Source organism: Calidris pugnax, unplaced genomic scaffold (genome assembly GCF_001431845.1).
Source record: "Calidris pugnax isolate Ruff unplaced genomic scaffold, ASM143184v1 scaffold56, whole genome shotgun sequence".
Taxonomy (NCBI): Eukaryota; Metazoa; Chordata; class Aves; order Charadriiformes; family Scolopacidae; genus Calidris; species Calidris pugnax.
This window is the reverse complement of record NW_015090839.1, coordinates 8,202,943-8,230,708: the sequence shown is the minus strand read 5'-3', so window position 1 is coordinate 8,230,708 and position 27,766 is coordinate 8,202,943. Positions and strand designations below refer to the sequence as shown.

At 45.7% G+C, this 27,766-nt stretch overlaps 1 protein-coding gene across 1 annotated transcript in view; it reads right to left on the bottom strand.

Annotated features, from left to right (window-relative positions):
* Positions 1 to 19,832, bottom strand: part of EGLN3 (egl-9 family hypoxia-inducible factor 3) — a 30,481-nt gene extending 10,649 nt beyond the window's left edge. Inside the window, exon 1 of the mRNA XM_014942075.1 lies at positions 19,158 to 19,832. Within this exon, the coding sequence (XP_014797561.1) occupies positions 19,158 to 19,514 (357 nt within the window). The 5' untranslated portion in view covers positions 19,515 to 19,832. The remainder of the gene's footprint in view (positions 1 to 19,157) is intronic.
* Positions 19,833 to 27,766: the final 7,934 nt, after the last annotated feature.

The following is a 27,766-nucleotide window of genomic DNA, read 5'->3' as shown; positions in this document are numbered from 1 at the left end:
CTGGGGAGGGAAGGTAACCCCCCTCATGCAGCCCCCCCATCCCAGCTGCTAGCACAGCTGCACCCTGCTCACACAAGTACAGCCTTCACTCATCCCATGCACAGGGAGTTGGATTAGGGCGAACAATTAAAATGGTACCCCTTTGCTAAACTTGATCCTCGAACGCTGGGGAACGTGACCCTGGGAGCGGAGAGGAGAGGGGACAGCAATGGCAGCAGATGGGCAGGGAGGAGGGATGCACCGGGGGGCTCATCTCTGGAGCCAGCGGAGCTGCTGCCCACAGGACGTGTGCCTACACCAACAGCACGAGCCCTGCCTCAACAGAGCTCTGCTAATCGTGCCAGAGGGATGGATGATGCACGGTGGGAATAAAGCCTTATTGACTGATAATACCTCATTTTTAAGTCAATGTGCAACACAAAATTATGGAAGTCTCTCTTTGGAGAGCAGACATTACTCCAAGAGCACTGAAATGCCTAAAAAATCAATCCAATACCACTACTATTCTTTAATGCCACAATCAAAAAGCTGCTGAAGAATAACAGACTGCAAGGCCAGATCCTTAAAGGGATTTAGGTGCTTTACTTACTACCGAAATCTGGGCAAAAGGCCAAAGTTCTCCCTGGCCTCCCTCACATAATATGTTCTCTTAGCAGAACATGTGCTTTGACTCCAAGACATTGATGTATTATTTATTTATTTACAGCATGCACCTTTTGCAACTGCAACGCATGGAGTCCCTGGGGATGAAGACGTAGAACAATTCCCACAGAATCCAAAAGCACTGGCCACATTCTAGCTTAACTTTAAGAGAAGAGGGGGAAAAAAAAAAGTTTTCTATCAGCAGCAGCGAAGGGAGAAAAGCAGAAGTGAAATATCCTTTTTCCTGGCATGGTGAATATTTGAATGAAACCTCAAACAATGAAGGGAAATCATTCTGGTCCTCCTAGAGCCTGTTGAAACGATATCAAGCTTTATCAGAGCACTGGCTGGAGCCGCTCCAGCGCAGATCAAGCTGGCCTCAGCAGGGATTCCAGCTGTTAGCACTGCTTTTGGATTCATTCAAAGCAAACAAGAAACAGGAGATGAGATGCGTGACCCAGACTTAATTTAGGTAATTGGTGAACACTGGTACTGGCCAATTTAGTGCACGGGCTAGCTACAAAAGCCGGAGGCTGGATCATAATAATCAAACCATTTACCAGATGAGCAAGTATAAAACATTTCCTATACCTTTTCAACTGTTGTGTCCAGAAGAGCACACTCCATTTTTGGAAACATCTCCCTTCGTTAACCAACTCTGAACCTAAACTAACTATAGCAGGCAGTAATGAACAGGAATGCACATAGCTTTTTACAGAGTGGCCCTCTCTCCAAAAATCAGCTCTTTTCAATGTGAGGCACATTATTGTGCCAACTCCTTGTCTGAATTATTCTTTGGAGACTCTGTAAAATTTATATTAGAAATGAATAAAATCAAACCCCAGAAATACAATACAAAAGCCCTGAAAACACTTCTATAATCTGAAAAATGAGCTATTAAGTACAGATAAAGACAGTTATTGCTTGATGGAATGTAATTCAGAAGAAGAGAAATAAAATGGTAGTTGAATTATGACTTTTAAAAAAGTTTCCTTTTATTTTACATTTGAATTATAGTTTCAGAATAGCAAATTATAGTTTGATAAAGAAAGGATTTAATGAATAATTAAATATATATATTTTTTTTAATAAATGCTGGATGCTCTCTGTTCTCAGTTGCTTTAATTACTTGTCATATTATTGTTCTCTGTCAGGAATGCACTGTTTAGGTTCATAGGGACTTCATTGGTCCTCTATTTGGGGGGAGTAATGAACAGAAGTTCCCTTTGTTTTTTTTTTTTTTTTTTTTTTTGCACTACAATCTATTACAATGGTTGTTAGTTGGCTTACCTTCCCCATGTAAGTACATTTCAGCAACACTCTCCTCCCTGATTTTAAGTTAAAATAGAAGAGTTTGTCTTAAATAACAGCTGAACAGTGAAAAACTCCAATATACAGACCCATGCCTTTGCAATCGCACACCACCCCACCCACCCCCAATAGTTTAAGGACCAATGCTCTGGTGGTGTAGCTGACAGTCATAAATTAAAGCCTACAAAACTTGGAAAATGAAAAGCAAATCATCAAGACAGCAGTTTCTGCACTGTCATTTTCAGAGATGTTAGGTTTCCCAAGAGGGTGCAAATCAACCACCAGTTAAACAAGCAGTAATTACCAGCTTTAGTAAGGAGCCAGGAATCATCAGTAAACTCCACATTGCACAGAAGCTTGCAAAAATAAGTTATTCATCATTCAGTTTTTAAGTATTACACTCAAGTCAGCCAGACAAATCTGCAAGTCAAACTGCAAGACACCAGCAAAGTTTGGAGGCAGATAAGAAACAAGGGTTCCATAGAGAGGATTTTCCTTTGCCTCCCTGTGATTCTAGTAAGGGGAAAAACAAATTCTCTTAGCTGATAGCCAGGACCATGCTGTGAGGCATCATTCTGCTACATTTCATAAAATAAGCGGCGCTGGAGTGGAGTGATACTTGAAATAAGAAGCTTCAGAGAACACCTCAGCCAGGAGATGCTTGTAAGGGGAAATGAACGCTGGCTAATAGGAAGCAGTGATGACAGCAGGTCAGAAGGAGATGCTCTCCTGTGCCTGCCAGCACTAATCCAGGGCCCCAGGGTACTCCTAGTGCCGACTGTATAGGTGGTAGTGTAACCCTATACTGATCCTGTATTTTCCTCTCAGAACTCATATGACCTTTGCAACTAGCAGAGAAAATTCTGACCTGAGTAACTCTATCCTGCCAACGCCATCCGCCCTGGCAGACTAAGCTAAGATTCCACAATATGCTTTTCCATTTTCTGCACCAGATTTGTCCTGTATATTGTTGCACAGCTGCTACTTTTGATCTCTAGCATAGGGCATCTCTGCATACAGCCTGTACATCAAATAGTGAAATTCAGAAATTACTTGTATGGTCTATTTAGATGAAAGGTACTATATAGACACAAAGCAATACTCATCTTCAACATCACTATGATGGTTGTCTAGAAAGCCAAGGTATTAATAAGAATTAACAATGCTGTAGCCACTGCAGCTTTCAGATACGTTTTCATTTGGCTGCACACTTGTAAATTTCCCAGATTTCAGTCCGCTATGTGGTTCTCAGTCCTGAACTCGAGTGCAAACAAAAATCACTTGACCAGAGTTTAGGAAATGAGGACTACCAGGATTCATTTGATTGACTTAGGTCTGAGTCCATGTTGTACTCAACCTGATTTTAGTTTGCAGATGCGCACAGTCTGTACAGCCAGAAAGGGAAAGGCACACAGCACGCTCTCCATTAAAAGAACATGAGTAGTCTGACATTTCATGATCAAAGACAAGAGATACTCAGTTGAGGCTTGTCTGACACACAGGCACAACGGGGTGTTTCTTAAGTACTTTCTTGTTGCACCCAATTGTGCCCAAGTGTTTTCTACCGTGTAGCTTATAATGGTTAAGTATAAAATATTCATGAACATTATTAAATATTAGTTTGTTTGAATTTATGAAAGTTAAAACACTCAACTGCTATACTGAAGTATGAACTAGGAAAATTGGTCTAATCTAATACTCTGTAGAGATGGGAGAAAACAGGGAAGAAAATTACGTTAAAACACAAAAAAAAAAAAAAAAAAAATCAGAGACATCAGCTTCATGCCTGTTGGAAAGGGAATCACCACTCTTCACACCAGAGGGGGTGAAACTCTGCTTGCTTTAGTCACACAAACCATGAAGTTTCAATGGCAGTACTGCATGAGAAACCAGTACGTCATTTCCTCACCCATAACTTGATTAATCCGTCCTCAGTCAAGCATCTGTTGGATTTAGGAAGCTAAACCTAGCCACCCCCTTGTTGATCAGCTTCTTGCTCAGAGGTGGAGGCAAGAGAAGGGAAAGGTCGTGTGAGGAAAGAGACTATTTTTAGAAATTAAGAAACACTGAGGGAAGTGCTAGGGTTTGGCACGGCAAGACACCCACACCTTTTCACTTCAACTTTCATCTTCATATGGAGGCCTAAACCAAAGCCATATGGAAGACATCTAAAAAGTGAAAAAGCCAACAGAAATAATAAAAACTGTGGGGCAGTTACCTTCTTTGATGCAACACAAAGCAGATCAAACTCCACACTCTCAGCTACAAGCACAGCTTGCTGAATACTTCCTTCATCAGCTTGCACAATGAACATACCTTGGATGGAGACGACAAGCATCTACCGAAGGACCAAACAAGCCATGGCAAACAAGATATGAAAGACTGATAGGACCCGGTACGAGTAGATGACCCACCTCAAGGAGTACAATGTTTTTGTCATGATGCTCATAACCATCTCCTTTTTTCTTTTCTTTTAATAATACCTTCCTGCTGGGCAAGTACTTGTAAGTGTACAAAAATCCTGTTTCCATGGACAGTGTTTTAGCCAGGTGGTGTGGTTCTTGCTTCTCCCTGCATGTGTGCAACCTTGAACATTTTCCAAGAAGCCAAAACCTCATCTCTCCATTTTCATTCTATAGGGGTTTTTTGTAAGCACCATTGCAGCTTAATTATTGCTTCCAGGTGCATAGAGGCACATTTTGGAAATTTTGTTGAGGAACAGCCTGAGAGCAGGAATTGTGGGAAAGTCTACTACTATCATCTACAGGAAAAAGATGCAAAGATACTGGTTTATCTTTGCTTACCAGCCAAAAGGCTATTATTTCTTGATATTATTCTAATTACTCTAAGATGAAAAACTGTTCCTGATTATTAAATTTCTTCTAGAACTAAGAGCAGAAACAAAGAACTACCCATGAAAGCTCTCTTCATGGATTATCTCCATGGCACACAGCTGTTGATAACTGGCATGTTATCTAGTGGTAGCGCAAGAAGCCCCTAATAAGCTTTCAAATCATATGGAATCTGTCTGTAAGGAAGTTAAACCACAGACTGACACTGCTTTAAAAATGAGCTCCCTATTAAATTAATCTGTGATGGGGTTTAGGAAGCTTTTCTAGTGATTGGCAACAAAATTTCTTCCCCATGGCCTGAAGAGTCCTATTAATGTGAAGGAGAGCTTCAGCTTGTGACTATTTTTCATTTCTTTTCTTAGCAGAACACCCACTTAGAGATAAATCTGGACACTCTTCAAGTTCAAGCTGGCTGCCAGGGCAGTGCCACTGTGAAGTGGGAAGGCATGGAACAGCCATGCCTGGTGTTGGCAGTGGCTGTCTGTGACTGCCAAGAGAACAGGGAGCATTTGCAAACCAAGCTTTGGAGACAGTGGTGAGTTTTGTTGAGCTGTCCCTGTATCTGGATATTCTCTGAGATTCTGAAGTGAAGAGGCAATTCAGGAAACTGAGAAAGGAGCCGAGCGAGGGAGAAGTTCTCTAGGGTTCTGAGGAGAGAAATCCAACTTGTGGTTTCCTGAGAAAGAGAGTCCCAGACACTCATCTTCCTCTGTATACTGCATTGCTTTTTTTTATTTTATTTTTTTTAAAGCCAAGTGAAATAATTTTTTGCTTTCAGACCACCACCCAAACGCTCTGCATTCAGCCTCTGGGCATGGCCAGGAGAAAGCAGAATACTGAAATTTAAGGAAATAAACCTAAAACTGCCATAGGATCACAACTGTCCTTGCAGTGAGCATCTTTGTCCCTTCTAGCAATTAAAAGGATTAGCCTCCTTCCTTGTATGTTCAATTAATCTACATATTTTTGCATGTCAATGAACACTTCTCTCCAGTCCCCCAGTGCTTCTCCCATCTTCTGCAACGCTAAGGATCAGGTAAGATTTTTATTTTGCATTCCTCTGACCTAAAACGACACTTGAGACTGCAGCGTTACGGGGTGGTTGTGCCTCGCACAGACAGAGAGAGAGCAGTTTCCAAAGGGATGCAGGTGCTGGGAAGCGGGGGGGGGCACACACATTTAAAAAACCCCCTCCCCGTGAATCGGCGCCCTCAAGGATCTTCAGATCCAGCCTCCAATGAGCAGCTGTAAACATGTGCGGTGCATCAACGTGTGGCTAATAAAGGCTGCCGGGGTTGCGAAGGGCCGGGGCGGCGGAGGCCTGGCGTGGGGCCAGCGGGATGATGGCTTAACGACAGCGCTACGTGCGGAGCGTGAGGCCACCGGCCACCCAACGCACACTGCACTCCAGAGAACGCTTCGCCCCGACGCGGCCCAGGGGAGCGGGGGAAACCCACGCTCGCAGCACACAGGCCATCAAGGCACTTCTCTGTTCTGGTTCTGACTGATCTCCCTCCTTCCCCCCCCCTCCCTCCACATACATGCTGATTTCCCACACTTTTTTTTTTTTTTAAACAAAAAACATACTCCTCTAACAGAATTTTAGGATTATTTTTGCCTGTTCTTGAAGCCCTCTTTCATCACCCAGCAAACTCTTTCAGTCCCGTCCCCTCCTCTTCCCCCAAGAGCCAAACTTGGACGAGCTGAACTAATGAGAAAGCATCGCAAGCAATCAATGCAGATAGAGAAAGCATCCCCTGTAATGAGTCCCAGGGGACTCAATGACAAGCGCCACCCCCGCAGAAAAGCAAATTCCTAAGTGCAGGCTCATTAAGGAAATCTGTAAGGACCGTCCCTGTATGTGCAGGTTCTCAGCAGGGAATCAAAGGCATGGTAACCAGCACAGACATCCTCTGCGGAATATCCTCAGCTGTGTGGTAGAAAGATAATTTCATAGTTCCTTAAATATTCCAGCCTTTCATTCTTTGTCAGCACTTAAGACCTTTTCAATTCTGCCAGAAATCACCCAGAAGATTACACCACTTTTTTTTTCCTGCAACATTTAAAGTAGCCCACATATTTTGATGCTCTTGCGGGTGCGTTAATATGGGTCAGGGGAGACGGCCACAACACAGGCAAGCTGTGTGTTGCTGGTTGTCAGAGTTGCCCAAGCTGGCCAACATCTCTTTTTTACCATTATTTATTTTTAGCCTGTGGGAACAGGGCAAAGTGAGCAAAGCTGCCCACAAGACTTATCAGCTCACACACGACCCGCAGCATCCCTAACACTTCCCATGAGCATTTCCCTTTGGAGGCTTCCTGGGGGCATCCCAGGCAGAGGGGGTGACAAGCCAACACCTCAAAGCAGATGTGCCAAGGGGATGGAGAAGCCCCAGCTGCACAGCATGGTTCCTCCCTGGGAGACCTCATGTGCTCCTGCTGTGGCAGAGGCAGCACCACACCAAGGGAGACGTTTGGGGATTTTTTTGTCCCCTTTGGTTCAGTGGCTCATGCGTCAAACAGTGAATATCCCCAATAAGCTTCAAGGATCCTCCCAAAACTGTCAGAGCCCTCTGGACTTCTGAGGCTGCTGAGACATTACCTCACTAGATAAACGGAGAGACAAACAGTTCCCAAGTGTTTGTTATCACAGCAGTAGCACCAAATTAAGGCCAATTGATGAGACCAGTTATCTCCTATGTTAACTTTGGAAGGAAGCAGCCTCACTCATCCCCCACCACCTTTCCAGAGGACCTTGCCTATCTAACAGTGCATTTATTGCTGCATAAGCGTTTGTGTACATGAATATTTATGGATAAAACTCATTAAAATTACCTGTAATAAATTACCATCAGAAATAATTTCTGCTATGCTTAAGGAACACCTGTAGTCTTTACCTCTAAGGCTTTGCCTGCCCATGAAGTTGTACTGCTCTGACTACATGTGTAGATTACAACAGCACAATCTCTCCAGCGCGGGTGCAATTAACGGGGATGACTGTGTATACAGTGACACAGCATCTTTCCATACAGGAAAGGAAAGAAGTTATTCAGATTGAAAGCAATTTTGTCATAATAAAGTTATACAACTGTTCTAAGGTTAGGCAATAAAAACCTATTAGGAAAAAAAAAAAATAAACAAATCCTTCTAAGTGTTGTAGTGCCTGCCCTCCCCATCATCAGCTGGGACTTGCAGCAGTAAGGTGTGCGTGGACAGGAGCCAGGTGACTCTAAACTAAGAGAGGAGGCATAAACAGACATGCACACACACAACAAATGGAGCTCCAGCCTTACGTTTGCACACCTTAAAGCTAGTTGCAAAGGCTCTCAGCCCACAGACAAGGAAGCCTGGTCCTAAACCCAGCTGCGGGGCAGGCAACATCAGACTCCGCATTTGAGCATGGGCTGCTGAATTCCCACTTCTTTCCCACTGGTCAAGCCTCTCCCATGGATTTATGCTGCCACCACCTGACAGAAGAGACCAACCCTACAAGCCGGCTGTCTTGTGGCCACTGCTGCAGGCTTTGACTCACCAGCCAGGGCAGCTGGCCCCACACAGAGCCACAGCCATGTCTGAGGAGCTCCCTCCCCAGCTTCTCCCAAGCCCTTCCATGCCTGCTGTCTGCCCCCCTGCAGTCCCCTTCGGAGCCTAACCCAGCCATCCCCACCAGCAACTTATTGAAGCAAGAGCCTCTGGGAGGTTTCCCAAGACCCAGTTCAAGACTGGGTCTTATAGTAATAATGTTCTTCAGCATACAAGGTAGTTTTTGCAGGAAGCACAGCAACTGTTGAGCAGGGAGGTGGTCTCTCTGGTGTGGGTTCAGGATGTTTCCTGAGGATGCAGAAAGCCTGGAGTGGTCTTTCTGGCTCTGTTCCCTCCTTTTTCCTCTTCCTCTCCGAAACCTTTCCTCTTTGGCAGCCAGTGTGACGAGAGCAGCGTGTACTCGGAGCCACCGCAGGGGCGGCTGGGGGCAAGCCAGGCGGCAGGTTGGCTGGGGGCTGCTCCCCCAGGATGCCAGCTGCTTGGGCAGCCAGGGGAAGCAGCCTTCATCCCTGACTCTCCTGTTCCCTGGGTCAGAGATGAGAGATGGTGGCTGCAGAGGCACGTCAGGCTGTGGTAAGAGACCCCTTGGTGAGGGGCTACAGCTGGCTTTGCTAGAGGTGTGGGGCACAAGTGCTTCTCTGCAGCAGGAAGCCCAGAGGGGGAAGGCAGCACAGATACATGGTGACGAGTCAGAGCTGTAGGGGTATATATGCATATTTAAGCCTGGGGGTGAAGTAGGCACTAATTCTGCTCATAGCTATGGTCACCATTGGCACAACTGGTGCCTTTCTTAACTGCAGCCAAGACATCGTACTAATACAGCTCATAATTAGCAGCAACAGCTTCTATGGAGGGTAAGCAGTGAGGCTTTTAACCTAGTGCCACCAGAAGTAAACAAAGTGAAACAAATATATATATTTTTTTTGTCGCAGACATCTTAGATAAGTGTATAGAAACAAACAAACAAACAAAGAAGTCAACTACATTTTCATCCTTGCCAAGAAATGATAACTGTGAGTTTCAGAGTAGCACTGAACCTTTCAGTCACCAGACAACGAGTTATATACTGAGAAATGTAGTGGTAAAATGCACAACCTTGGCCCTTCAGTCTTTCACCACCATCAAATGTTGAATTATCGTAAATTTGGCAACGGGGACCGGCATTCACAAATCCTGTCATTGCTTCTCCGTGAGGAGGAAGTTTGTAGAACAGTTAACCAGGCAGTGACCCTTCCTGTTGGCCTGCTTCAGAGACACCACGCACATGCTCTACAGACAACAGAAGACAGAGGACAAGTTAATTTAGGGAAGTGGAAAGGCTGGTGAATACTGTAAGGAACAGCGTTACCGATACATCCTGGGGAAGCTTGTTCTGTTTGTGCACATCTAGTCATATGCCATGGTCTATACACCTTAAGAACAGGACATTTTACAGCATTTACAGTCAAGCTTCTCCTTTTTTTCCACTTCTCAAACAACTTCTACCAGATTCCCTGTGGGAAATCAGAAGGGAAAGGTGACAAAGTCTTCAGCAGCAAGCACAACACCCTGAGACTACAAACAATCTAGAACAGGCAAGTCGAGGACTAACTGACACTCCTTCCCCCCCCCTTTTTTTTAATTAAATATTTCCTCCCCAAATTCTTTTTTTTTTTCCTACCCGCATGGTCCAGCGAGAGGCTCTGCCTCGGGGCAGGTGAGAGGTTCCATGCCAGCATCTACCACCTCAGAGCCCACTGTCCAACAGTGCCCCAGGCTTTTCCCAACCAGGATGGCGCTCCCCAGCCTGCACTGACCAGCACCTATCTATCTCCCTGCATCTATTACTGGAGTAACTGCTACTCTTAACGGTGTAAGACAGGCTAGCCTCAAGACACTCAATTGCAAAGGTCAGACAAAAATCATAACTGGTATCTATAACTTCCATCAAGTAAGACTCCTTGCTTCCTTCCAAGACATCATGTAAAAGATGCCCCATATTTCAAATCTAAGAGAAAATGTAGCCAACGACCTGGGATGGCACACGGAATTAAGTTCTCTAAACATATTCTAGCATAGTCTAAGCCAAGCACCAAAGGATGTGCTTCAGTCTCATTGATTTGAAAGAGCCTTTTAAAAAAGTACTTAAGTGAATTGCTGAACCAGGGCCAAAACTTTAAAAACATTTGCCTTATCAATTTGTATAAAAAAAATTACGCTGCAAGAAGACTAAGCAATGACTAATTATTATTATGACTTACAGACAAGAAAAATGCAAACATTTCTTGTTTGGATTCTCAGGTCCAAAAAGAAAACACAGAAAAGAGTCTATTGTAACCAAAGAATTCATATGAACTAGATATATACAAGACTCAAAATGGTTACATTTTTGCTACAAAGTAGGATGCAATTCCCTGATGTTTGGCAACAGGCACCACTACCCTGCCATTTCCAGCTGACAAGGCTTTGGACAAACTGTTTCCAGTCTGTGCAGATACTGTGATATGCTGTACTCGTGCAATTTATACTATTCATTTTAAACTGGGTGGCTGGTGGCATGAACATCTAGTAAGCCTGCATGAAACCATTATGGTCAGCAAAATCTATTGCATTACTTTATTTGTGAAAAATCAGAGCAGCAAGTAGCTTGTTTAACCAACTGCTTTCCATTAAGTGCTTTGCATGGTGGCACTAAGTTTCTTTGTCTACTAATCTTATCAAAACACAGTGACAAGGGAAAAATGATTGTAGGGAAAAGCTCCTTTCTGTCACTGAGACACTAGATGCATATGTCTGAGTGAGCGATGGAGGGGAAATGGGGCTTGCGGCTCTCTCCAAATCACTCGCAGGAACGGTCAGGAGTGGTGTGCTGAGGGGATGACAAGCCAATGAATAGTTTAAACAGTAGGAGATAGATAGTCTATTTGGCATGAGTCTCCTTCATCCATTTTCTTCCTCCACCTCATTGCCTGAACAGCTAGAGAGACAACCTCCTTGCTTTTTTGACCAACTCCCTGTCATCTCTTTTCAAAGCAATAAAAGGTCTAAAACAAATTGCTATGTAATGTTATGCATCAATCAAAATCTTATGTCAAGCCCCACCACGTTCTGTGCCAATGCATCAGTTATTCACCCTGGAGCCCACCACGGGGGCCATCAGCTGCCCTAGGCACAGGTACCAGAAGCAGTTCCCAAAACACATCTACCCAAGAGCTCCTCTACTAATCCAATAAAAGCTTTTCACAGAAGCTTAGGGAGTCTTGTGTTGCTGGCAGCTTTCTAACAGTGTTGTTTCAGTCTTCAGCTTTGTGACAGAAGGATTACAGTCATGATAAATCCAACCCAGGGCCTCAAATTCCCTCGAGTTGGTATGCACACATCCTCCTTCTCCATAAACCTAAAACCAGCAATGCTTACTTGCAGGCTTCTCTTCCTGACCCTCATTCTCATGAGCCATCCACTGCAAGATCAGTGAGCACTATGTGCCCTGCTGATGCCAAAGGACCACTTGCCCCTGACCTATTACACAAGGGGAAAAGGCAATCTGATTGAAACAGGAGGAGAAAGCTTCTTAAAAGCGAATACCTAAAAAAAAAAAAAAAAATTAAAAAAAAGAGTACTTTGACTTTGTAAGAGTCATCTTGAAACATTTGATAAAAGTATTGATTTCTTCCAAGTGTGTCCAGCCTGTTCAGCAAACATCAAGATTTCATCTGATTAAAAATGCATTCATCTTTGGGTCACTGTGGTTTTATCTTCTTCCCCTATCCCACCTCTTCCACGTACAGAAAGGAATTGCTGAGGGAGTACAGACACCGTTGAACATCCCCACCAACCCAGGGGAAAAAAAAGAATATATATATATTATCTGTACAGCACAGGAGAAAGAGGAGGCAGAAGACATGTCCACGTACTAAATCAGGCAGATTGCTCAGAAAGCAACATGCAAGGTAAGGCTGTGCTATGTTGAGCCACCATCCATGTAAGTTTGGAAGTCAGAGAAAGAAGAGTGTACTGTGAAATGAAATAAAGACACTGGGATTAAACACAGACAGCTGGAATCCTTAATGCAAAGAAACAAGTTCATTTTTACTAAGTATCCGCTGCCCTGCACCAGTGTTACAAGCATCAGTGCATCTCCATTTAAACATATACTGTTATTAGCAGTGAGCTGTAATGAATGGATTATTCATTAATAATTACCTTGGGAAGAGGCTGTGCACCAATATTAATAGCAAGGATCAGCTCCCCTCCCTCCCAAAACGCCACCTCAGTGGGAGGGGGCACTGAACTCTGAATCTTGCCGTTTTCCCCAGTGGCTCTCCCAAGGATCCCGAGCCTTGCCGTGGGGAACACACCCCCGCCAGTCCAAAGGGCAAACACTCCGCACCCAGAGGCATTACTGCCACCTGCACCGCAGCCTCCTTCCCCACACAGCTCTGGGAGCTTCACACTGGCATTTAATGAACGATGAGCCCTCACACAAACACAAACCGAGAGGCACGTATTTACTTAGGGATTGCAAGTAACAGGGATATTGGCAGATGCACCAGCAGAGTTACCACTGCAAGTCTCTGGCTTTAACAATGGACGTAGTGGCACTGGGAAAAACTGGTACCAGGGCCATCATGGCAATGGATAAGAAGGTATTGAGGAAAAAGCACTCCTGATATGGGATAGACTGGGGAAAACCACTGCTCTGCCATCATTGTGTAACTCCAGAATCTAATAAGACTCACAAAGCGCTGCTTGACTGCAAAACTACAGACACTAAAAAAAAAAAAGTCAAGTAACCTGCCCTGATGCCACAAACACATGCACAAACTCAGGATAAACAGAGTACTCTGCTCTTCACATTGCCTCAGAGCTCAGAATTATTTCCCTTCTCTTACAGGGTGACCCACCTCCTGCCTTCCTCTGTGGCTATGACTGCAAAGCACAGGGACAGGCTCCTAACGCGGTGTGGGAAAGGTCGCTGGGTGGTTACAGACTTCTCCACAAGAGGGAAAGGAGGACCAACAGCAACCACCTGGCTGCCAAAGGCTCTGGTGTAACACGCTGAGGACAGCACATTTTTTCTACGGCCTACCATGGAATAAGTCTACCGGTGCACTACAGTCAGGTTCTTAAGGGTGATGATACGTAACAGGTACAGAATTCAAGCTGCTTCTAATTTCAACACCCAAGTATGAGCTCAAACACCATTCCATAGAGGCTCCCCAAGCTTCTGAACCCACTTACAGCTATGTGCATCGCTGTCTGTGAAATACTGACCCCTTGTCTTCAATACCCTGCCCCCGTTGAGCAAAGAAGCAATCTGAAAGATTCTCCGAGTGCCTCTTTCAGAGAAGAGTTATCTTTTGAAAGTTTCAACAAGTTATTGAGAATAATTTGATGAAGAACAAAACCAAAAGCTAATATGCCCAGGTTTATACTCATTTAATGCTCTGATTGTCAAGTAAAAATTATACATTCCTGTGTATAATTAACCAGGCTAACTAATCTTGCTTGACAAACACAGATATAAACATCAGCTTTGACACCAAGCCAAAGCAACCACTCTAGGATCTGTGCCAGTGCTGAATTCCTCAGTCTGATATCATAAAATGACTTGTCTGTTGTATTTACAGTTCCAGTGGCTCTGGACTCTGCCGGCAGCTGGCCAGAAGAACAGATTTGAACTTACCCATTATGCCAGAACATGTGCATTTGATTAGAAGAAAGGGAAATTATGCATATTTCTTCTGGATGGTGGTATTCATCAGACCTCCCATTGTAAACTAATTGCAAGGCATGCTGCTCTGCAAGCATCAAAAATCATTTGTAACATAATAAACCAGTACATTTCTATAGGCAGTACTGCTCTTCAGGTCTCTAGCCAGCCTTCTGTTATCCTGCTCCTTACATCCACACCTCAAATTGGAAAATGCAGCACTTCCCTCTGTTTTAATTGCAAAGGATAGAATTTGAATCTTTACAACAGAACTTTACTTTCTTCATTCATAAATGCAAAAATATTTCACCTCCTTACCTGAGTTATGAAGGACTTGGAAAAATCTCTCAACCCAAGCCTGTGACATTTCATGCATTTCTTCAATCCTCAGGAACAGAAACCTTGGGAACAACCTGCTAGACAGACCGTGTTTCAAAGCCTACCTAAGAACACCCCATCATGCAGTAGGCCAAAGGACCCTCTCTGGTTTTTAGCAAACACACGCTAGCCATGAAGTGCCACCACAAAAGACCTGCTTCTCCCGCGGCAGTCAGAGAGGGCCCACCAGGGTGGGGTGAGCAGGGAGGTGTCAGGGCTACAAATGGGGGATGCAGAAGACATCCCATAAAACAGTGGAAGACCTACAGAGATTTTGAAGCAAGTTTTCAAGGGGGTTAACATCCCACAGGGACTTCTAAATTTATCTCTTATTGGAAACACATTTTTCTAAACTTCAGGCCACGTACTTGACACTGAGTGCAAGCAGTTGGGTTCTGAGCTAAAAAAACATCAGTCATGGGCTTCCTTCAACACAGGTCAGCTCGTCGGATGATAACTTCCTGCCTCATTTTCTAACCAGCAGGGCTCACTGGTGTCCAGCAGGTGTGAGATGAGCTCAAGGTCCCCAAAGGCAGCCCTGACACGGATTTCAACCCATGACGGCATGCAAGAGGGTACCAGTGACTCACAGTGGGACACGCTGCTGTCAGGACCGGGGTGCAGAGTCCACGCAGAGCACGGCCACACCAGTTCAAAGTACCTTCCCACCCCTCATCCGTGAGGACCAACACAGCCTGCTGGCAGCACGTCAAGCGCTGACACAGCCGAGGTGGCCCTGGGCAGCAGGCACCGATGGCATCACTCTGGGACCCTGCCTGACCACGGGGAGAGTTGCTTTTCTCCTGTAGAGGCAAAACGCGAAAGAAGAAATAGCCCCAGCCTCTCAGCAGCAGATAAGCTACCCAGGCATCCCACTGTGGACACAGATTTTAGGTTTACACACACTGGCCAGCCCACTCCATTCCTGCCAGCCCCCTTCTCCTGACCCCCCCCAAGGAGGGACTTCAGGACTCAGGATTCCTCAGCATCTGAGACTGCCAAATGGACCAATATCCCAAACTCCACGCACCCAGCACATCTTCAGCTTCTAACTTTTAAGAAAGGAATTTTTTTATTTTTTTATTTTTTTTTAAGTCTTGAAAGAGAAAACTCTCAGGTGTGTTCTCTTTCGGATTATTTTCCTGCCTTGTTTTGGGGAAGTTTTGTAACATTGTTGCTTTGATTTATTTCTTTATAATATAGGGATTACTTTTCTACAGGGTAGACATTTCAGCACCTACAAAGTTTTATAATTGCCCCCCCTGGAAAATTTTATAATACATGGCAGGCCCCACTGCCACCTCTGCACCTGAGCAATATTCATTTGCAAGTAGCCTCAAACCTTTTACAGGCAATTTACAAGCCCCAATTAACCCTTTGGGACCTAAGGAGTCAGAAGCTGCAGCACATCACCTTTTCACCCACGGTCAGTCCCCGGAGCCTCACCTGACCTGGGGGCACTCTGGGTGACTGGCCACTCAGACCAAGTTGTGGCCTCACTTCCCAGCCCAAATGACCCAGTCAGCTTTTTCCTCCACTGAGCAGAAACCGTCAGAGCTTCAGCAGAGACCGGTCCTCAAAAATCAGACTGACCTCTGTCCACAGGCCAGAGCATCCCTCTGCACAAGGATGTGAATCTTCTTATGCTGAGGAGAGGACTCAACCTGGGTCAACAACATCTATGTGAGGTCCTTAGCTATTTACCTACTACAAAAGGGGAATCATGGTTTTATTTTACTAGGAAATGGAAACTCTAGTCGAGGAGAATGCAGAAGCCAACAAGCAGTACACTGGGTCTGTCAACAGAAGAGACCTTTAGAAGAATGTTATCTGGTTATTTTGACTTAACCGTGTCAGCTAATATTTTAAAATATGACCTAAAGATAGATTTGGATCACTGGTCTGCAAAGATGAAAGGTTACATTTCATTATCAGCCTTCAAATGTCAACCAACAGCTCTAAGAGTATCCAGTACCCTTATAAAATTTTACTTCCATCTGTTCTCTTTGATGCAATCTTAACTTTCTTTTAATGCTGTTGGAAGTCATTTGGAAATGGCAAAATCCTGACTCACTTCTCTCATGTAGCTACAAGGATAGCTTCCGTTCTTGGACAAAAGTCATTCTTGTCTTCGTATGTTTGTGTAGCTACAAAAAAAAACCACCACAAAGCACATCACACAAAGCAGACAGTAAGCTGACAGAAGTTCATTTACTAAGCAAATCTCTCCCTCTTTTCCAACAGTTAGGCAAAAGATTAAAGTCATACTATTGTTTTAAAAGTATAAACCTCTAAAGAATCATGAGGCTGATATTACATAGATTTATTTCCATGACAAGAGGAGTTGCCATGTAGCCAAAGGCTTACACTTTCAACAAACTGCTCTGACTCTTAGCCCCATCTAGTACCTATATGCCAAAACAATAAATTACAATAGCATATCTCCAGCTAAGAAGTTCTGGTCCAGTTGCTCAGAAACACCCTATGGTCCTCCAAATGTTAAGCCATGGGAAGTTTTCTGGGCATCCAATTATGCATGTAAATTTGAGATTTTGGGTATGCATTCACAACATTTTAGAAGAAAAGCAAACTGTGCAGGTTTAATGGTGGAAGGAAAACGTCTATAGGTGACGTGGAAACCTGCATGCACTGTAGTAGTCAGTAGATTAGTCACAGGAATAATCTTCCTGCTGAAGGCGTCCCACATCTCAGTTACAGATGGCAGCTGCTATTCCAGGGCCTCACATATCCATGGTACTTATTATAATAACAAGGGGGCTGGTCACTATTAATTTCTGATGGAAATTCCTCTGCACTTAGTTTTACAAACAATATTGAGTCCCTTTCAGTCCTGGACTGTTGTGTAGCACTTCCATGAGCTCTTTGGAGTCTGACACTTTCCACGATAAAGCGCAAGGGCCAAAAGTCTCTCTTTACAGCAAGTAGCTTGGTATCTATTTATAAAACAAGTTCTATCCTGTCTGCTATTACTATTTGTACAAAAATGACTGCAAGAACACCACAGCTCGGCGCTTTAAAATCATCTTTACAACACAAGGTCACTCCCCAAAAGACCCTTCTCCCCAGCTAGTGCCAACAGCCATCAGGCATCCAGTTGACTCTGTCTCCAAATACCTTATACAAATGCTGGACCACCTCCTTTCACTCCAGTCCAATATATGCTTTAGCATAAGCCCCTGTTTTTTAGCCCTACAGGTGACCAGCAATGCACCTTCAGCAGTAATCAGGCAAACAGAAGTCACCCAGAGAAAGAACTAGGATGACCTTAAAAGCATGCCAAAGCAGAATGGTTATTTATACCTCCTAACACCAGGCTCCCACCAGGAATAAGTGAAATCCAGTCTACTCACATTTTAAATGAAATCTACTCAAGCTTTAACTGAAGTGATGATCAGTGGAGCTATGCACAGGAGCAATGTTTCAACCTTTTATTATTCCCACCACTGTGTGGAAGTGTGCAGGGGGGAAGCATGCACAGGTTTTAAGGGGCAAATGGTAAACATCACCATCACCTACTGTTTTCTTCGTTTTCTGTTTAAAAAAAAAACAAACCTCAGCACCACTCACATGCCCTTAGTTCAGTCCAAGTAAGGGCCAAAAGAAATGCCTAACTTTTTACTCTTGTGTTGTGTTTTTAAAGTTTCATTGTTTCTATTTCTTGCATATCTCTAAAAGAAGTGGATGTTTTGAAGATGCGCTATGTGTTGTAGAACTTAAGTCAGAAAAAAAGAAATGGGGATGTTTTCATAGCATTCAGGACAGTGAAGCAAACTTCAGTTCCAAGAAAGTCCACGTTGTCACAGCACAACAAACAAGGAAAGAAAAACCAAGTTATCCCAAACTGAAGTAATGATATTGGAGAAGTGCAAATAAACTTCATTGAGAAAGAGCCCTACGATACCCGCATCCTACAATACGTGTCCTCTCCGTTTTGGAGCAAGAAAGCCTAGAAAATAATAACTCTCCCCTTAAAAAAAAAAAAAGAAAAAAACTTTGCCGTGCTCGAACTGAGCATCCCTCAGCTTGTGCCACACACCCAGCGCGATAACCAAAACCTCTTCGGCTGTAGGACGCTGGCATGAGCGGGACCATCGAAACTGCTCTGGATAACGCTACCACATGGGCGCCAACAACCAAATAATGGGCTCCGAGCCGTGTACGTGCGCGGGGAGGGGGGGTTAGGAGCCTTTCCCTCCACCTGAAACAATCCTCCAAAGGACAGTCACGGCCAAGGCGGTCCCCGCTCTCCGCAGCCGGGCGAGCGGCAGCCACCCGCGGGGTCAGCCGGGCTCCCAGGTGCCGCCCGCAGCCCCCCGGTGGGCTGCGAACCGATGCCCGGTGCAGAGGCCGGGCCCGGCCGGGGTCCGGCAACGGAGGAGCCCGGCGAAGACCCCGCGGGGGGCATGGGGGTGAGAGCCCCGCAGCGCTGCCGGCACCGGCGGGGCGAGGGACTGGCAGCGGGCAGCCCCGCGGTACCGGCAAGGGCTGGCGAGCGACTGCCCGCCGCGGGCATCCCCTGGGCAGCTCGCCGTGCCTCCCGCCCAGGGACACCCCCCCGGGGCTGCCTTGTGCCACGGACACCCGCGGAGAGCGAGGAGACGACACACGGCGTGGGGGGGGAGCCCGTGGAAACTTTTCCACCGGGTCCCGGCAGCAGCCGCCGAGGCGGGTCGGTCCGGCCGGGAGCCGGCGCCGGGGGGGCGGGCGAGCCCCCTTACCTTAGATCGCTCCTTCACGTAGTACTTGCCGAGCCGGCTCCCGCAGTACATCACCAGCCGGTCTATCAGCGTGAGGAGGAAGTTGATGGCCTCGCAGCCCTCCTCCGTGCCCCCGATCCACTTGATCTGATCGCCGCGGAGGTGCCGTTTGGCGACGCCGCGGCTGGGGCCAGCCAGCTGCCCGTCGGCCAGCTCCCCGTCGCGGTGCATCCGCTTCACCCGCTCCAGCACGCAGTCCCCCACCACCTCCCCCAGGAAGTTGTCCAGGTAGCAGAACCCGATGTCGTGCAGGCAGGGCACGACGTACTCCAGGGCGATCCTCTCCAGGTCCAGCCTCATGATGTGCCCCAGCGGCATGGCTCCGCGAGGACGGGCGGCGACGCTGTCCTGCCGGCCCCCGCGTCGGGAGGCGATGCCGGCCGGGCCGTCGCCGGCTCCAGGCCGAGCCGGGCAAGGGCTCCGCGGGGGTGCGGGGCCAGGCGAGGCGAGGCGAGGCAAAACTTTGGGCTGGGACTGCGCGGCGGTGCCTGCCCGGAGCCCCGCGGTGCTGCTGCCGCTCCTGCTTCCCGCAGACCCGAGCGGCGTGCGGGAACGGCGTGAGGGAACCGCACCCGACAGCCACCGCCCGTTGAATGGGCCGCGGCAGCAGATGGCCCCGCCGCGATTAACGCGCCGGCTACGTGCGGGATGTGTGCTCGCGCCGCGCCGCCGCACGTGGGAGGAGCCCGCCCGCCGCGCGCCTCGCCCCGCCCACTCCCCGCCCGCCGCGGCCGGCGCAGCCAATCGAACGCCGCAGGAGGCGGAGCCAACCCGGGGTGGGGTTTGGGGGAGGAGCGAGCGGCGGGGGTTTTCCACACGTGCGCGCGGGGGGGCGGGGCCTAGTGTCCCCGCCAGCCCCACCCCTCCGGGGAGTGGGCGTGGCCAGCGCCATTGAGGAATTCTCCCCTCGCATGTCGGCGGCGGTGCCCTGTGTCCCCCGCACCCCCCCGCCCCGCCGGGGGTACCCGCACCCGCACCTGGGGCTGCTGGACCGGGCCAAGTGGGGTTTGGAAATGCCCGCCCCGCAGCGGGGGTTCGAGCACCGGGCTGAAGTGTCTCACGGGGCGGCAGGTACAGCGAGGAATGCACTAGTTGTTGGTTGTTTTTCTCAAAAAAAAAAAAAGTTTTATGTAGTAAAATATCTAGTTCTAGCAAAATATGTATTCTCCTGGTTATTTTCCCCAAAGGGCCCGGCGGGCTGGGTGGCTCTGCTGGCAGGAAACACCCCCCGGGCTGTCAACTGCCCGGGACAGCCGGAGCGACAGACCGTGACAAACCCCGGTCCTCACTTCCAAGCGAAAACGCGCCTTTTCCCCGGCGTTTTTCGGTGACACCGGGCGGCCGCGAAATGCCACCCCGCTGCCGCCCTTCCGCCTGTCCCCGGGTGGACAGCTCGCCGTCACCTAAAGATGTTTCCTAAGAAGACAGAAGTAAATAACTAATCCGCTCAGGACACGCAACGAGCCCGCGATTCGCTGAACAAACAGCGAAAGCCTCCACAGAAACCAAAACTGAAGCAGACACATGACGGGGGGAGGCGGCTCTGCGGCCAAGCCGGGCTGGGAACCCTGCGGGACAGGGCGTCCGTCACCAACTCGGTGTCGCTGAAGTTCCCGGCGTCACGCCTCGCTAAATTTGCCGCTCGGCAGCCGCCGGTGTGACGCGGGCACCCATCCCGCACGGCGGCCACTGGTGGTGTCCCACGCCCGCCGCGCCCCCGCGGTACGCGTGTGTCCCCCCATTCCCCCCGACAGCACCGCTCGGGATCCCCGCAGGACGCGGGATGCGTGTGTCCGTGACGAGGGGGACGTGCCCCGCGGGAATCCGTCCCGCACCAGCGGAGCCCGTCCCGGCGCTGGGGCGGCACACGCGTTTCATGCTGGAACCCGGCACATTTCACACCCAAAAAAGGCAAAATCCACGCTCGGGCTATTTTCTTCCCCGCCAGGATTACGAGCAGCCCGCGTTTGCCGCTGCTGCCGGAGCTGCGGACTCCAGGCCCCCGCACACGCGGGAGCGGGTCACGTATCCCACGTTTGCTCTCCTGGACTCCGGCAGCATCAGCCCAGCCCGGGTCTCCCCCGCCGGAGTTGCTGCCCGGCAGCTTTGCCGGGAGACAAGCAACACTTGGGCATCAGATAAACTCGTACGCGGCGAGATAGGGATTGTCAAAGGAACTTTATTTGATTCAGGTACACACTGCACATGAAAGCGCAGTTATAATTAATAAGATGCAGTTCCCAACCTTGTTAATCCCTTAGTGCTTATCTGAAAAATCAGGCAGGCAGGGTAAGGCAAGAGCAGCTCTAATAGTCAGCAAGGGATGCAAGATTAATTCAACTGCAAAATGTCGATGTTATGAAATTTGGACACATAAAGAAACATTATTACTGCATTGTTGTGCTGTTCGCACATTTTTGTCGTGTAAAAGCCGTTATGTGTCAAAATCCTTTGATTTTTCTTGGATTCCCCCTCCTCCCCCTTTTCCTTGTTTACACGCACATGTGTGCACACGGTCCTGTGCCAGATGCAAGTATCTGTAGACCTGAACATTTAGCCTTTTTATCAAGTGTAATGCTGGACTTTGACAAGTCAAGGGTTGAGAGGGATATCTTCTGGCTGTAGCTGAAGCTGGTCATTACAGCTTTATTTTTCTCCTTTCAAGAGTTTGAAATCGAGTTAGGCAAATCTGCATCAGAAAATAAGACACCTTGGAAAGTTAGAGATCTGTCTTAGAAAGCTGAGTCCATAGACTTACTTGCAGATAGATGTCCACAGAGTTGTAAATACCTTTACTCCACAAGCATTGATAAGTTGTGTCTTCCTCAGGAGGGCATCTGCTGTCCTTTTTTGGCAAATTAGGTCTTCTGTTGGACAGTGTGCTTGTTCCCTTGAAGCATGATTTTTTTTCACATCTCGCATTTGCAGTAGCAGTCAGACCCATTACTTCTCCACGTGAAGATAAACCACCAGGAGAAACAAGCCCCAAGAGTAGTGATTTTATTTATTTTTTATTTACTGGTGCTATTTTGCTTCATCTATTTGCCCCTGGCTTTTGTGGGAAGCATGATGATGATGATGATGAAAGTGTGTGGTAGACATTTTGATTGTTTGGGTTAGAAACTCTTTCCCCACGCGTACAGGTTGCACCCAGCAATAGTTTCCATATCATTACACTGGAACGAGTTTGTAACCTAAACAATCACAATCTTGATCACACACCTTCATCACCACCACGGAAGGGCAAGTTCCTGCCTGGCCCAGGGGCACTCTGCAAGAGCTCTCTCATTTCCCTCCGGGGTACCAAAGCTGAGTGGAGAGATGCTGGGCTGCAATTGCAGTAACTCCCAACCTAAGCCATGAATTTGCCAACACAAGAGGCAGGGCAGTCCTCACTGCACACTGTCCTGCACAAGGACCACCCAGAGGAATAGACGAGCCGGAGCAGGACCAGACACCGAACATTCCCGAGCTCTTTTTGTCACCCCTCCATAACTCCCCAGTGTACATGGTCGCACGTACAACGTGACAGTGTTGCACGGGTCATGCATAGAGGCATGAAGGCGTGAAATAGAGCAATTCACAGTGTGCACCTTTGGACACGCACAAAGTTTGTTTACCGTGCTGTGTATCACAGACATGAAAGGCGTCACCACAGTTTAATTAAAAATCCTGCATCGTTCAATTACATATGAGTTATCCCTCTGCCACGTAAAAGCTCTGTTTACCCTTACACTGTAGAAACTTTTATTTTCCCTTCTAAAATTAATTCTGTATTTTCTTATTTTCCATTCTAGAATCTCATTTTCAAAACTTTTGAGTCCTGTGTATCTGTTGCTTACACCTGCCTCCATGGTACGCACTAGTAGAGTTCAGCAGACTAAACAGGACATTATCGTGCTGGCAGAAAGATTTTCAGGAGATTTGTTTTAGAGGATGAGAATAATTGGTAAGTATCTGTAAAGCTTGGATACTTTGTAACTCATTAACACATTTTTTGACAGCAGAGTTTACAGATGAACCACCTCGCAGGTTTTTAGAGCAGAGAGTTTTAAACATTTTGAGTCTTGTTTTCAGATTCTTCCATTTGGAAAGCCAGACCCCTTCAGTGCTAAGAGCTGAACTGCAAAGGCCCCAGAAAAGGAAAGGCAAGAGGGGAACTTGATATCAGCAAGAAATGGAAGAATACTATTTTTAATACTTCACAATGTGATAAGTTGAGCTGATAGTCTCACAACCTAGTTAGTTAGAGATGAATTGAAGCCCTGCCTACAGAAGGATATTTTCTGACGGTGTTATACAGCCCCCTCACCGAGGGGCAGGCAGTGTTTGTGCAGAGGTGACACACCAGGGCTAGCACACCTTACCGTGACTGCTCGAGAGGTCAGCAGCCCTACCTGCCCTTCCCACCTCTCTGCGGGAGGTTTCAACCTCTCCTCCTGAGGGGGTTGACAGAGGGGCTGACGGAGAGGGATGTATGGATTTTGCACTTCAAAAGTACGAAGTCCAGAGCCTTAAACCCACCTTCACTGGGGGCTTGGTTTTACACAGAAGCAGCCGAGGCACTGGTACCTGCTGTGAGGGCAGCAACTCCTGGTGGAACAGCCGCATTTCGGTGTGGCGTCTCTTCCAACTACAACAGCGAGACTTGCTGGAGCTCCTTTGTCAGCACCCTTAATATTATGTCATACTGAAAGCAGGTGTGAGGAAAAAGGTATGTGTTACAGCTTGAGCTGATCTGGCAACTTGTTCAACGCCTTTTCCCCCACACCCCCTTTTACACTTGCTTTGGCACACTTTGGACTCTTCCACGGCCGATCCCATTTGCTAAGGTGGCAGAAAAGAAATCCTGAGCAAAACAATAAAGAAAGAGTCGCTGTCTACCAGGCCGGTGAGTTGAATTGTCTCAGGTCAGGTCCCATGAGACCCACTGGAAGCATGAGAACCATCGGGACTGACCCCTTTGGGCAGGGCTGAAGGTTGGGTGGCTCAGTCCTGGCTGGTAGCTTTCCTTCCTTGCCACCTGGCCTTCACTAGGGTTCAGAGTTAGTTAACGTGTGATAAAACCTCAGGGCAGGCTTTGATGCAAGATTGCCTTGTTTATAGTAGGCTGTTAACACGTGTCAACTGATGCAGCAGTAAGTATCCTCCAAATCCTAGTCTTGGGAAAAACCAACAGTTTGAACGTTGTTAGTGCTATGGGAGGTCAGCCAGCACCAGTGACAACTGGCTGTTTTCTTGAAGTTTTTCTAAAGTTTTCTAGTGTAAAAACAGCCCTTTGGGGAGCGAGATTACCAGCTTCCTGATGGGATTAAGTGCCCCTATCCTGTTCCAGCATTCCCTGAGATATGCCTAACCTTAAACTTGCAGCTTTTACTGGCCTGGCCTGCGTCTCTTCTGGAGGACTGGATGTTTGTGGCATGCTGTCAGCTGTTTGAAGAGCTGTGGGGTGTTCAAAACTGTCCTGCAGAGAGTTAGCAAGTGAGCAGAATGCATGTAGGGCAGTTAAAGTTGCACATAAATGCAATTAGTGCACAGTCTGACAATATAGCACTTGGCAGTTAATTTTATGTTTATCAACTATCATACTATCTAGAACTATAGCTATCAACTAGAACTATAAAGAACTTGGAAGTAAGTACAGCTATAAGGAAAAAAAAGCAACTATTGAGACTTTTATTATATAAACAGAGAAGTTCAGTGTGGTAAGTAAATAGCACAAACAAGGGAAAGCAGTAAAATCTATGTTTTTGTAAAACATAGATTCAATTATTTTTAAATTGTTAATATCTTTTTCAGAATCTGACTGTACAGACATTCACATATATATATTTCCATGTTTAAGAGAGGTTTGTCTTACCTTTTTGATTTGGAGTGATAAGAACTACATCTAGGGCAAATACTTACATTTGAAATAAAACAGAAAATTACCGTAAGCAACACTATGATTACCTTAACACTGATTTCCTTTTTTAAATAGGTATTCCTCCCCAGAAACCATATCCTTTGCTACCAAGTGTACCTCTGTGTTTCAGAGATTAAACAGTAAATCCTGATGACAGAGAAATGTCTGCCCTAAATGGTGCATTGTAACAAAATAGAGAATCTGTCAGGAAAGCAAGAACCCACTGATGAGAAGGCTGGAGCCATAGCTGAGTTAGCTGCATTGCCAAGGATTCCAAGACAGAGAGCCCTCAGAAACATAAATTTTGACAAACCAGAAATTGAAGTTCTGAATGTTAAAGAGATTTCTACTCAAAGGACCAGGCTTTGAAATCTTCTCTATGTCCTTTCTTTCTCAAAGACATTAACCGGTCGTTTAATAACAGCATAGGTGAAGAATAAGAAAGACAGAAATAAAGTGTTTAAGATTATCTACCCTGCTGGTTTGCAGTTGTTGAGTTTTCACATTTCTAGTTCTGCCACACCTTCCAAGGAAAACAAGAAACAACTATATGATGTAAACAAAAATCCCCTTTCTCAAAAAAAAAAAAAAAAGAGTCTTTGGTGATGGACAATTTTAGGGATCAGACTTTCCACTTTTCCAGTTCTATTAGTCAATGAATGAGCAGTAGTTTGTTATCTGCATTTTTATAATTAAAGCCTCCACTGTGTAATTGTCAGTACAGGCAAACTTCATTTCTGGGAAATCTCTAGCTGGCAATGAAAATTACAGCTGGCTTTCAGCACTTAGTGTCCTGCTGAAATGCCAGTAAGATAGTAGAGTTGTCTGGGTTGGTTTGTTGTTGGGTTTTTCCTTTGTAGGTTTGGTTTTTTTAAGTCGCTGAAAACAGAGAACAGCAAAAGACCATATAAGGCAAGAATATCAGAATTCTGGTTATTCTTACATCTTTCTGATCAATATGGCTACGAAAACATTGTCTACAGTATGAGTGAGTGATGATACTGCTTTACCTTATTTCAACTCCTTGGCTTTCTATTTAAGAAGTCTCTATGTACTACTGGAAAATTTTTGAGGGGCTCAGTGAGTATACTCATGCCTTATCTCTCAAGAATTATGGTCCTCTACTTTGTCTTTAGAACGCAGTATGATCCAAGTTAAACAAACAAGCAGAAACAAGATTTTTTTTTTAAACTGCCTGAGTGAGAAGTCAAAATGTCTTCCTCTAGATCACTTCAGATAATTAAAGCAGTGTATTTCTGCTCTTTCTTTTCTATCCTACAAGTGTTGGTGCATTCACATTCCTACAAAGGTGCTTTATACTAGTATATGGACTTCCTTTGCATTGGAAGGAGAATAAATCCTATAAAATATAAGGCACATTCATATTGCTATAATTATATCCATACCCGTAGTTGTAACAATACAATTATTCTGTCAAAAAATTCTAACAAATACTGATTATACATTTTGTGTACAGCCAGACAATAAATAATGTGGCATCTGTATCATAAAGATATTTTTCATTAATGAAAATATGGCACATACTTTGCCCTTTTTTATTTTATTAAAAATAGAGTTGACATTTTTGCATAAAGATCACAATAAAATATTTTGGATTTGAGTTTCTGTGATACAAAATTAATACAAATGCAAGCTGTTTCTATATTCTGAGTTTGATGATTAGGAACAGATGTTCATGGACTTGGACATCTTATTGTATATATAATTACTAGAGCTGTCCTCCTAATCATAGCATGCAGAATTGATCACTTACCATATCTAATTAAAGCAATTTTTTCTCCTAATGCAGAACCATGAAAGTACTGTTCCCTAAATTCTCCTCTGAATGGCTTGCTAATAAAACTTGTATCAAAGATTTGCTTTCCTCTCTTAAATTAAGGTTTCTAATAAAATTCATCTATGTTGTAGGATGTTTGCCAGATGTTATTCTGAACAAGAACTGCCTAAGTATTTCTTTGGTTACATAAAATGTAAAATACATGTTCATATCAAGTTATAAAATTAATCATTTACACACATAAATAGCTGTAGTGCCAGCCTTAAAACAAAACTACAGTCAGTTTGTCCTGTACACAGTTCCAAACACCCTTATTGCAGGACATACACTTTGTTCAATTTAAAATACTATTTGCTTTTTTTTTTTTTTAAATAAAGTTTAATTAAGATCTTGAAGCTCACATACTTCTGAGATTCTGGTTGGTGGCTCATTCACACATTTGTTTTTCTGATAAGCAATTTTTTTCTTCTTTTAATTTTTTTTTTCTACTTCAAGAGCTGATAGCAAGCTATCCAGCCACATAACGGCAACAAAAATCAATAATATAAGGTGCTTACCATAAGTTAAAAGTTAACAGCAGAATTTACAGTAACTATCAATCACACTTGCACAGCTTTTGGCTCATGTTGGGCAAATGCTACATTATTCCTCTTAAACCTGAAAGTGCTTCTCCTCGTGTTTGAATAGGATGGACACGGCTTTACCATCTCTGACACAGGGCTCCCACTCTCTTTGCTGGCCAAATGACATCACATTTCACAAAACACATGCAGCTCAACAAAAAAACACTATTTGTAATTAAAACCTGGCTTTTCAAACAGTACTTTGCTGTTTCCAACTAGCCAGTAGTATCTTCCCCCAGTGACC